The 12,786-nt window shown below is 40.3% G+C and overlaps 1 protein-coding gene across 1 annotated transcript in view; it reads right to left on the minus strand.

Moving 5' to 3' along the window:
* The window catches only part of SLC71A2 (solute carrier family 71 member 2), an 80,958-nt gene that overhangs the window by 40,639 nt on the left and 27,533 nt on the right, over nucleotides 1-12,786 (minus strand). The window contains exon 2 of the mRNA XM_017847078.1: nucleotides 812-907. Coding sequence (XP_017702567.1) covers nucleotides 812-907 — 96 coding nt within the window. The remainder of the gene's footprint in view (nucleotides 1-811; nucleotides 908-12,786) is intronic.

A 12,786-nucleotide genomic window follows, 5' to 3' on the forward strand; every position in this document is an offset into this window, starting at 1 on the left:
CTCCACCTCAAAAAAAAAAAAAGAAAAGAAAAGAAAAGAAAATGGCTATCGATAAGCTACGAAAAACTGAAATTTAGACATTCCTACAATTATTACTCATTGTTACAAAGTACTCACCAATCTGCTATTTACTATGTTCTTAAATCAAAGACCATTAACATCCCCATAAAGAAGTTACAGACTTCAACAATGCCTTGCAATTTCCTGTAGGGCAGGACCCTATGAGTCAGTGGCCTGTTATGAACCCAGTCACACAGAGCAGCAGGTGAGTGAGCATTACCACCTGAGCTCTGCCTCTTGTCAGATCAGCAGTGGCATTAGATTCTTATAGGGGTGCGAACCCTACTCTGAACTATGCATGTGAGGGACCTAAGTTGCGCTCATTATGAGAATCTAATGTCTGATGATCTGAGGTGGAACAGATTCACCCTGAAACCCTCCCCCAACCAACCCACTTCTATGGAAAAACTGTCTTCCACGAAACCAGTCCCTGGTACTAAAAAGGCTGGGAATTGCTGCTTTAAAGCATCTTAAAGATCTTCCTAAACATATACAGTTCATTTGTGTAACAGCACCCCCAAGTCTGGTTCAATAGGAGTGCAGTGCTACCTAGGAATATTTAAAGAGGTGTTTGTGTTACATGTGGTTCAGAAACCACAATGGGAAAAAAAAAAAAAAAAAAAGAAACAAGCTGTTTTAAATCACTATCAAGAGCTATTCCCAAACACGTATCTAGACATACACAGTGATACATGCCTAAGAACTTACCTCTTTCTCTTACAAAACAAAAACCCAGTTCAGCAATACTTACAGTCAACATTGGAGTTGTCAACAGGCCCCACGCAAAGAATTCAAGGAAGATGACAATAGCAGCATGATACACACTTGGTCGGCCAAAGCCTTGTAGCTAAAAAATAAAGTTATTATGAAAATTAGTAAAGAAATATAAGAAATCTATTATCTTTAAATGGTACAGAAAAAATGTGTAAAATAAAGTTAGGGCCTACCTCGGTCATTTAAAATAAAACTTCATTTGGTGTTATCCCTGATGCCTTCACTTCCCCCTAATAAGGGAAGGTGCTAAGATTATAGCACAGGCTGAAGCCTGTAATCCCAGCACTCTAGGGGGCTGAGGCGGGCAGATCACAATGTCGGGAGTTCAAGACCAGCATGGTCAACATAGTGAAACCCCCACCTCTACTAAAAAATACAAAAATTAGCCAGGCATGGTGGCTGGCTACTTGGTGCCAGTTACTTGGGAGACTGAGACAGGAGAATTGCTTCAACCCAGGTGCCGGAGGTTGCAGTGAGCTGAAATCCCGCCACTGCACTCCAACCTGGGCAACACAGCAAGACTCTATCTCGAAAAAAAAAAAAAAAAAAAGAAAGAAAAGAGAAAAAGATTATAGACTTTTGATCTGTCCCATCAATGCAAATCACTGGAGCTTTAGTAGAAAATCAACTGGGTCTTCAAGAGACTGAGGTTCCAGGATCTGACTACTCTGTCCCTTGCAAATTATGTGTTCCTTAGCAACTTAACTTCTCTAGGGCTGAAGTTTCTTTATCTACATAATAAGAGAGATGGGTATGGGTATCACATGCTCAAAGGCCTGAGGGACAGCTCGGACCACTTTAAATCAGTATGGAATATCTTGAGATATCCCAATTCCAGAGACGTTTAGAAGCAGAGGATGAAAAGTGTGCAATGTCTGTGCACGTTCTTATTTATCATCTCTCCCACAGATTACTGCAATGACCTGTTAACCCTGCCTTGACTCGTTTTCCCTGTCCTCTCCAAACTTGTGGTGACATGACACTCAGAGTGAACTTTTAAAAAACACAAATCTGATTCCATCACTCCTATGGAAAACTGCAAAAACAAAGAGCTACAAATTGCTCTCATCCCTGTACACACACATTTTCACAATATGACTTTGCTGCCAATTCTATCAAAAGGTTCAGTCTATTTCTCCACGTCCCTAGATCAAAGCTGGTTTGACAACTTCCTGTAACCAACAGTCAGGTGAAGTGAAAACATGGATTTCTGAACCTAGATTGCCAAAGATCTTCAAGACTACCACAAGGAGAAATCTCTTCCTGCCACAGGAGTATGGGAGCATAAGAAACTCTCCCTATCAAGGCCTCACAGACAAACCAGTTAACAGCCATCACCAACTGTCAGACACAGAAGCAAGGCCATCTTAGATGACCCAATTATAATCAAGCCTACAGGTGACTACAGAAGCATGAGACACACGGAGAGAAATCAGTGAAGAACTCTTGCTGAGTTTCACTCACACCACTAACCCAAATAATTGCAATAAATGCTTGTGGTTTTAAGCCATTAAGTATTAGTGTTGTTTCTTATTTAGCTTTTTTTTTTTTCCCCCTGAGATGTCTTGCTTTGTTGCCCAGGCCGGAGTGCAGTGGTGTAATCTCAGCTTACTGCAAAGTGCTGGGATTACAGGCATGAGCCCCCATACCTGGCCCACACTCTTTTTAATAGCTAACTACTCAGCATCTCACTGCATGAATGTGCCATAATTTTAACCATTCCAATATTGATAAGAGTACATGGAATTTTCACGTATTTAAAACTGCTGCAATTAATTTTTTAAATTTTGAGATAATATTAAACCTACAGAAAAGTTGCAAAAACCAAGAGTTCCTGTATATCCCCTTCACCCAGCTTCCCCAAATGTTAAAATCTTCTATAACCATGGTATAATTATCTAAAACAGGAAATTAACATTGCTACAAAACTTTAATCTACATACCTTATTTGAATTTTGCCATTTTCACATTTTCTTTTCTGGTTCAGAAACTAATCAAAGATTTAACACCACATTTAGTTCTCACATTTCTTTAGGCTCTTCCAATCTAAGTCAGTTCCCAAGACTTTTATTTTTTTACTTCCATGATCTTGATACTTTCAAGGAATACTAGTATACTCTTCACCAATAATTTTACATAGCGTCCCTCAATTTGAATTAATCTAATATTCTCTCATGATTAGATTGAGGTTATACATTTTATTTTAAACATATATGTCATATCTCATAAAATTCACCATTTTCAAGTGCACAAGTCAGTGGTTTTTAGAATATTCAAAAGATTGTACAACCATCACCACTATCTAACTCCAGAACATGTTTATCACCCCCCAAAAGAAGCCCTACACCCATTAGGAGACATTATTTATTTCCTTTTCCCCCTACTCCCCCTCAGAACCACTAATCTACTTTCTGTCTCTATGGATTTGCCTATTCTGGGATTATACATAAATAGAATTCATAAATGGAATCACACATGTAGCCTTTTGTGTCTAGCTTCTTCCAATCAGCATTTTTTCAAGGTTCATCCATGTTGTAGCATGTGTCAGTATTTCATTCAATTTTATAGCTAAATAATATTCCGCTGCATCAATATACTGCATTTTGTTTATCCATTCATCAGTTCATAGACACTCAGGCTGTTTCCATCTTTGGCTATTATGAATAATAATATAACATGGATGTAGATATGTAATAATAAACATGGATGTAGAAGTTTTTGTATGAACATGTTTCCAATTCCCTTGGCCATGCACATAAGGGTGAAAATGCTGGGACTATTAATATCCTTTTATTAGCATTCTAGGATAAATTTCTAGAAGTGAAGTTGCAGGGTCAAAGAATATACACATTTTAATTTAGAATCCAATTATAATTTAAAAGTTTCACTAATTATAAGTCAAAAAAATACTTTATGTCACCTAATCAACTAATATCTCTAACATATAAAAGCTTCTAAAATGTTAAGCAAAAGACTAACAGCCCAATAAAAAGATTGGCAAGAAATATGAATCAGTTCACTGAAGAAATCATTTGTAGCCTCATTTGTAGTAAAAAAATACAAAATTAAGCTAAATTCAAACACAACTTCTCAGTATCAGACATTAAAAATTCAAACGTTTATAAACTTCTACTGATGATGCAATTGAAAAGAAACAAAAACTGCAAATAGGAACTAAATATGGTACACCACTATGGAAGAAAATGCGGCAACATCTAGACAAATTACATATTTATCCTTTGAAGCAACAATTCTCTTTATCCCTAAACTATGAGATGCCATATGCACAAAGCTAAAACACTGTAACAGCAAAAATTAACTCTGGGCCAGGGGAAGTGGCTCATACCTATAATCACAGCACTTTGGGAGGCTGAGGCAGACCAGTCACTTGAGGTCAGGAGTTCATGTCAAGCCTGGCCATCAAGGTGAAACCCCGTCTCTACTAGAAATGCAAAAACTAGCAGGGCATGGTGACGGGTGCCTGTAATCCCAGCTACTAGGGAGGCTGAGGCAGGAGAATGGCTTGAACCTGGAAGGAGGAGGTTGCAGTGAGCCGAGATCACACCATTGCACTCTACAGTGTCATTAACAATTTAAAAAAAGAACAACTTACAGTCTCATTAACAATTTTTGGGGGAATACCTGTCCTGCCATATCCTAAGACTACATAATAATTTTTAAATTTTTTGCCAGGTGGGGTGGCTCATGCCTGTAATCCCAGCACTTTGGGAGGGCAAGGCAAGCAGTTCGGGACCAGCCTAGCCAACATGGCGAAACCCCATCTCTACTAAAAATATAAAAATTAGCCGGGCGTGACGGCGAGCAACTGTAATCCTAGCTGCTCAGGAGGCTGAGGCAGTAGAATCACTGGAACCCAGGAGGCGGAGGCTGCGGTGAGCCGAGATCATATCACTGCACTCCAGCCTGGGGGACAGAGTGAGACTCCATCTCAAATAATAATAATTTTTAAATTTTTCCTAATTTGATTTTTTTAATGGTTATCTAATTTTATTTTGTATTTTCCTTACTCCCAATGAGGCTGAGCTTCTTTCCTATGATTAGGAATTTGCATTTCTTTTTCTGTGAATTGCCTATTCATCTTGTCAGTTTTTTATTGGTGACCTTAATCTTTCATATTGATTTATAGGACCCCTTTAGAATCAATATTAAAAAGATTTATACAATGCAACATCAAATTATCATTCTCAGCCAGGAGTGGTGGTGTGCACCTGTAGTCCCAGTTACTTGGAAGGATCACATGAGCCTAGGAGTTCAAGTCCAGCCTGGGCAACACAGCAAGAACCCCATCTCTTGGCGGGGCGGGGGGGAAGAACAGGCCCAGTGCAGTAGCTCATGCCAGTAATCCTAGCACTTTGTGAGGCTCGGGTGGCAGGTGGGAGATTTACTTGAGGCTAGGAGTTCAACAGCAGTACAGACAACATAGTGGGACTCGATCTCTCCAAAAAATTTAAAAATTAACCAGGCATGTTGACATGTGTCTGTAGTACCACCTCCTCAGGAGGCTGAGGCAGGAGGATCGCTGGAGCTCAGGAGTTTAAGGCTGCAATGAGCTATGACTGCACCACTGCACTCTAGCCTAGGCCACAAAGTGAGACGCCAGTCTCGTTTAGGAAAAAAAAGTCATCATCCTCACCTACCAGCATCAATACTCTCTAAAAATAAAAAGCACAAATACACAAATCAACAATAGCTAGAGACTTCAATACCCATGTTCTAATTGATAGAACAATTAGAAGATCAGCGAGAAATAGAAGACTTCGGTAACACTGTACACTAAACCCAACAGACATTTATTGAACACTCTTCCCAACAAGACATAAATTCTCATGTGCACATGAGATAACTGTAAAACAAGTTTGAATGAATTTAAAAGGAGTTAATTTATATAATTTATACAAACTATGTTCTTGACCACACAGAATGAAATTAGACATTAACATAAAATTTGGAAAATTCATGAATATTAAAATATTAAAACATACTCCTAAATAATAGATAAATCACAAGGAATGTAACAAAACTTTCATTTGAACAAAAATGAAAACACGACACACCAGTTGAATGCAGCTTAAAGCAGCACTTAACAGGAATGTGCAGCCGTATTAGATATGTGGTTATAAAAGATATCAAATCAATAATTTAACTTTCCACCCTAAGAAACTAGAAAAGAGCAAGCTAAACTCAAAGCAAGAAAAGAAAGTAAGATCAGAGCAGATACAAACGTGATACAGAATAGAAAAGCAATACAGAAAAATCAACAAAATCAGGTCGGGTGCAGTGTGAGCCTAGCACTTTGTGAAGTCAAGGCAGGCAGAACACTTGAACCCAGGAGTTAAAGACCAGCTTGGGTAACATGGTGAAATCCTGTCTCTACTAAAAATACAAAAAAAAAAAAGAAAGTTTATCCAAGCATGGTGGCACACACACCTATAGTCCCAGCTATTTGGGAGGCTGCAGTGGAAGAATCGCCTGAGTTCGAGAAGTTGAGGCTGCAATGAGCCGTGATCATACCACTGTACTCCAGTATGGGATAAGGGAGTGAAACCTTCCCTAAAAAAGAAAGAAAGAAAAAAAAAAGGAGGCCAGGTGCAGTGGCCTGTAATCCCAGCACTTTGGGAGGCTGAGGCAGGAGGATCAAGAGGTCAGGAGATCGAGACATCCTGGCTAACATGGTGAAACCCCATCTCTACTAAAAATAAAAAATAAAACAAAAATTAGCCGGGTATAGTGGCAGACACCTGTATTCCCAGCTACTCGGGAGGCTGAGGCAGGAGAATCGCTTGAACCCAGGAGGCGGCAGAGCATGCAGTGAGCAGAGATTGAGCCACTGCAATCCAGCCTGGGCAACAGAGCGAGACTCCGTCTCAAAAAAACAAAACAAAACAAAACAAAAAAACGGAAAAAGGAAAGGGAAAAGAAAAATCAACAAAAAAATCAAAAATTGATTTAATGAAAATATCAAACTAATGGACAAACCAAGAAAAGAGGAGACCTGAATTACTAATACCAGAAATGAAAGAGAAGATAACAATGGTCAACCTTACAGAAATAGCAAGGATTATAAGGTAGTCTTATAGACAATTAGCCAACAAACTGGATAAATGAAATAAAATGGACAAACTCCTAGAAACACATAACCTACTAAAAATGAATCATGAATAAACAGAAAATAAAAATAGACCTATAACCAGTAAGGAGACATAATCAGTAATCAAAAACCTCCCAGAATTCCAGCAAAGAGTTAAAGAATTAGGCCGGGCGCGGTGGCTCAAGCCTGTAATCCCAGCACTTTGGGAGGCTGAGACGGGCGGATCACGAGGTCAGGAGATCGAGACCATCCTGGCTAACACGGTGAAACCCCGTCTCTACTAAAATACAAAACTAGCCGGGCAAGGTGGCGGGCGCCTGTAGTCCCAGCTACTCGGGAGGCTGAGGCAGGAGAATGGCGTAAACCCGGGAGGCGGAGCTTGCAGTGAGCTGAGATCTGGCCACTGCACTCCAGTCCGGGGACAGAGCGAGACTCCGCCTCAAAAAAAAAAAGAGTTAAAGAATTAAACCTCTTCCTAAGATGTGAAGAGGAAGGAGCACTTTCTAACTCACTCTCTGAAGCCAGTATTAGAGTAGTTGCGCCCCCTTATCCAAGGGAGACACATTCCAAGAACCCTAGTGGATGCCTTGAAAAGTACCAAATCCTATACAGCTGTTCCTCCACTTACAAAGGGATTACGTCTCAATAAACCGACTATAAGTTGAAAATATACTAAGTTGACGCTTTAGACTTATGATATATTCAACCTATGATGGGCTTATCCAGACAACACAATCATAAGTAGAGGTGCATACTGAACGCATACTGCTTTTGCATCAAGGTAAAGGTGAAAAATCTAAGTTCAACCATCAAATTTGGGACCATCTATATATACTGTTTTTTCCTACGTATATCTATGATTAAGTTTAATTTTTAATTAGGCACAGTCCTCACGTGCTTTTGGTCATTATTAAATAAAATAAGCGCTACTTGAACATAAGCACTGTGATACTGCAGTCCATCCGATAACTGATGGCTAACTGACTAACAGATGGGCAGCATATACAGTGTAAATGCTGGACGAAAGGATGGAGCAAGATGGCACAATATTTCATCACACTACTCAGAATGTGATGTGCAACTTAAAACTTACGAATTTTTATTTCTGGAATTTTCCATTTAGGATTATCAAACCTCAGCCCACTTCGGGTAACTGAAACCTCGGAAAGCAAAACCACAGAAAGCAAAATCACAGATCAGGGAGTACTGCCATACTCTAAAAAAGCCAGACAAAGACACTACAAGAAAACTATAGGGCCAGGCACAGTGGCTCACACCTGTAATCCCAGCACTTTAGAAGGCCAAGGCAGGTGGATCACAAGGTCAAGAGTTCGACACCAGCCTGGCCAACACGGTGAAACCACACCTCTACTAAGAATACAAAAATTAGCAAGGCGTGGTAGTGCGTGCCTGTAATCCCAGCTACTCAGGAGACTGAGGCAAGAAAATTGCTTGAACCTGGGAGGCGGAGGTTGCCGTGAGCTGAGATCATGCCCCTGCACTCCAGCCTGGGTGAGAGAGCAAGACTCCATCTAAAAAAAAAAAAAGAAAAGAAAAAGAAAACTACAGACCAATATCCTTATGCACACTGATGCAAAAATCCTCAACAAAATATTAGCAAACCAAATCAACAGTTTATTAAGCAGTTTATTATGGTTATACACCATAACCAAGGACTTATTCTAAGAATGTAATAACAGTTCACCTATGAAAACCAATCAATGTAATACATCACATTAAAATACAGAGGAAAAACCCACATAACTCATCTTAATCGACGAAGTAAAAGCATCTGACAAAATTCAACACACTTTCATAATAAAAACACTTAGAAAACTAAGAAAAGAATAAAATTATCTCAAATAATAAAGGCCAAATATGAAAAACCCACACTTCACATCATATTCAATGGGGAAAGGCTGGAAACTTTTCCTCTAAGATCAGAAACAAGACAAGGATGCCCACTTTCACCACTTCTATTCAGTATAATACAACACTAGAAATTCTAGCCAGAGTAATATGGCAAGAAAAAGAAAGAAACGGCATCCAAACTGGAAATGAAGAAGTAAAATTATCTCTGTTCACAGATGACAAGATCTTGTAAGTAGAAGACCCTAAAAATTCCACACACAAAAAACCTGTTACAAATAATACATGAATTTAACAAAGTTACAGGATACAAAATCAACACTAAAATCAGCTGCATTTCTATACACTAAAGATGACCAATTTTAAAATGAAACTTAAAAAATTCAAATTGGGCTGAGTGCAGTGGCTCACACCTGTAATCCTAACATTTTGGGAGACCAAGGCAGGAAGACAGCTTGAGCTCAGGAATTTGAGGCCCTCCCAGGCTACACAGTGAGACCTTGTCTCTACCAATAATCAAAAAACAGCTGGGCATGGTGGCTCACGCCTGTAATCCCAGCATTTTGGGAAGCCGAGGCAGGCAGATCACGTGAGGGTGGGAGTTCGAGGCCAGCCTGACCAATATGGTGAAACCCTGTCGCTACTAAAAATACAAAATTAGCTGGGCGTAGTGGCGCGTGCCTGTAATCCCAGCTACATGGAAGTCTGAGGCAGGAGAATCGCTTGAAGCCAGGAGGCAGAGATTGTGGTAAGCCGAGATCACACCATCGCTCTCCAGCCTGGGCAACAAGAGCGAAACTGTGTCTCAAAAAAATAAAATCATCAAAAAACTTAGCTAGACGTGCTGGCGCACATCTGTGGTCCCAGCAACTCAGGAGGCTGAGGTGGGAGGATCACTTGAAACTGGGAGTTCAAGGTTGCAGTGAGCTATGAGCACCCCACTGCACTACAGCCTGGGCAAGAGTGACACCCAGCCTCAAAAAAAAAAAAAAAAATTCAAGTTGCAATAGCATCATAAAGAATAAGTTACTTAGGAATAAATTTAACCAGGAAAGTGAAAGATTTCTACGCTTAAAACTTTAAGACGCTGCTGAAAGAAATTAAAGAAGGTATAAATAAACATAAAGACATCCCATGTTCATGGATTTAAAGACTTAATATAGTTAGGGTATCATTGTTACCAAAAGTGATCTGTAGATTCAATGCCAGTCCTATCAAAATCCCAATGATTTTTTTTTTCTTTTGCAAGAATAGAAAACTCCATCCTAAAATTTATATAGAATCTTCAGGGACCCCCAATAGCCAAAATAATCTTGAAAAAGAAAAAAAGTTATCTCACACTTTCTGAATTCAGAACTTACTATAAACATATGGCAATCAAAACAGTGTGGTTCTGGCATAAAACCAGACATACAGACCAACGGAATTAAAAGCCCAAGCGGGGCTGGGTGCAGTGGCTCACGCCTGTAATCCCAACACTTTGGGAGGCCAAGGTGGACATATCACGAGGTCAGGAGATCGAGACCAGCCAGACCAACATGGTGAAATCCCGTCTCTACTGAAAATGCAAAAAATTAGCTGGGCATGGTGGCGAGCCCCTGTAGTCCCAGCTACTCGGGAGGCTGAGGCAGGAGAATGGCATGCATCTGGGAGGCGGAGCTTTCAGTGAGCCAAGATCGCGCCACTGCACTCCAGCCTGGGCGACAGATCAAGACTCTATCTCAAAACAAAACAAAATTTAAAAAAGCCCAAGCGGGCCTGGCAGTATGTCCCTGTATTTCTACCGACTGAGGAAGCTCAGACAAAAGAGAATCACTTGCGCCCAGGAGTTCAAGTCCAGCCTGGGCAACATGGCAAAAAATAAATTAAAAGCTTGGAAATAAAAAGCCCAGAAGTAAATACATATATGTAACAAATGATATGCAACAAGGGTACCAAGACCATTTAATGAGAAAGGAAGGACAGTCTCTCAGCAAATGGTGATGGAAAAACTGGATATCCACATTAAAACGAATGAAGTTGGATCGCTACCCTAAACCACATATACAAGTTAACTCAAAATGGACCAAAAATCTAAACATAAAAGCAAAACCTATGAAACTCTTAGAAGAAAACACGGAGGAAAGCTTCAAGGTACTGGATTTGACAATGACTTCTTGGATATGGCACCAAAAGAACAGCCAACAAAAGAAAAGATACATAAATCAAACTTCACCAAAATGAAAAACCTTCGTATATCAAAGGATACTACCAAGACAGTGAAAAGGCAACCTACAGAATGGCAGAAAATACATGCAAATCACGTATCTGGTAAGAGATTAATACCCAGAATATATAATTAACTTTTTCAACTCACAGACAAAATAACAACCCAATTAAAAACAGGCAAGGAAATTGAATAGACCTCTCTAAAAGAGATACACAAATGGTCAAGAAGCACATGAAAAGATACACACAGGCCAGGCGCAGGGGCTCATGTACGTAGTACGTATGTAATCCCAGCACTCTGGAAGGCCGAAGCAGACAGATCACTTGAGATCAGGAGTTTGAAACTAGCTTGGCCAACATGGTGAAACCCTGTCTCTAGTAAAAATACAAAAATTAGCCAGGCATGGTGGCGCATGCCTGTGTTCCTAACTACTCTGGAGGCTGAAGCAGGAGAATTGCTTGAATCCGTGAGGCAGAGGTTGCAGTGAGCCGAGACTGCACCACTGCACTCCTGCCTAAGAGACACAGCAAAACTCTGTCCCCCCCCCCGAAAAAAAAGAAAGAAAAAGAAAAGATACACATCACTAATGATTAGGGGAATGCAAATCAAAACCATAATGAGGTATCACCACATACTCATTAGGATGGCTACTGTCTTAAATCTGTTTCGTGCTGCTGTAACAGGATACTTGAGACTGGGCAGTTTATAAAGAATCGAAATTTATTTTCTCACAGTTTTGGAGGCAGGGAAGTCCAAAACAAGGTGTTAGCATCTGGGGTGGACATTCTTACAGCATCCTCACAAAGCAGAAGGTGGAAGGGCAAAAGAGGGTGAGCCCTCTCCCACAAGCCCTTTTTAATAGCAGCATTATTCCACTGATAATGGTGTAGCCCTCATGACATAAATCCTTCCCAACAGGCGCCATCTCCCAATACTCCTGCATTGGAAATTAAGTTCCCAACACATGAATTTTGGGAGACACATTCAGACTACAGCAGCTGTGATTTTTTTTCTTAAATAAGAAAATAAGTGCTGGCAAGGATGTGAAGAAATTAGAAGCCTTGCATACTGTTGGTAGGAATGTAAAATAGTGCAGCCCCTATGGAAAAAGTTTGGCAGGTACTCAAAAAATTAAAAATAGAATTACTTCATGACCCAGCAATTCCACTTTTGGGTATATACTCAAAGAAACAATAGCAGGGACTTGAACAGATTTTTATACACCCATATTCACAGCAGAATTCTTCACAATAGCCAAAGAGTAGAAGCAACCCAAGTGTTCATCAACTTATGAATGTTTACACAAAATATGGTAATGTATACAGTGGAATATCATTCAACTTCAAAAAAAAAAAAAAAAAAGGAAACTGACTGTCACAACATGAATGAACCTTAAGGACACTGTAGTAAGTGAAATAAGCCAGTCATGGCCGGGCACGGTGGCTCACGCCTGTAATCCCAGCATTTTGGGAGGTCGAGGTGGGTGGATCACCTGAGGTCAGGAGTTCGAGACCAGCCTGGCCAACATGGTGCAACCCCGTCTCTACTAAAATACAAAAAAACCAGCCAGGCGTGGTGGCGGGTGCCTGTAATCCCAGCTACTCAGGAGGCTGAGGCAAAAGAATCGCTTGAAGAGGTAGAGGCTGCATTGAGCCAAGACTGTGCCATTGCAAAAAAGGAAGGCAGGCAGGGAGGGAGGGAGGAAGAGAGGAAGCGAGGGAGGAAGGAAGGGAGGGAGGGAGGGGAAAGAAACGAAAAAAAGGAG

This window comes from Rhinopithecus bieti, unplaced genomic scaffold (assembly GCF_001698545.2).
Source record: "Rhinopithecus bieti isolate Rb0 unplaced genomic scaffold, ASM169854v2 scaffold_29034, whole genome shotgun sequence".
In the NCBI taxonomy this organism is placed as follows: Eukaryota; Metazoa; Chordata; class Mammalia; order Primates; family Cercopithecidae; genus Rhinopithecus; species Rhinopithecus bieti.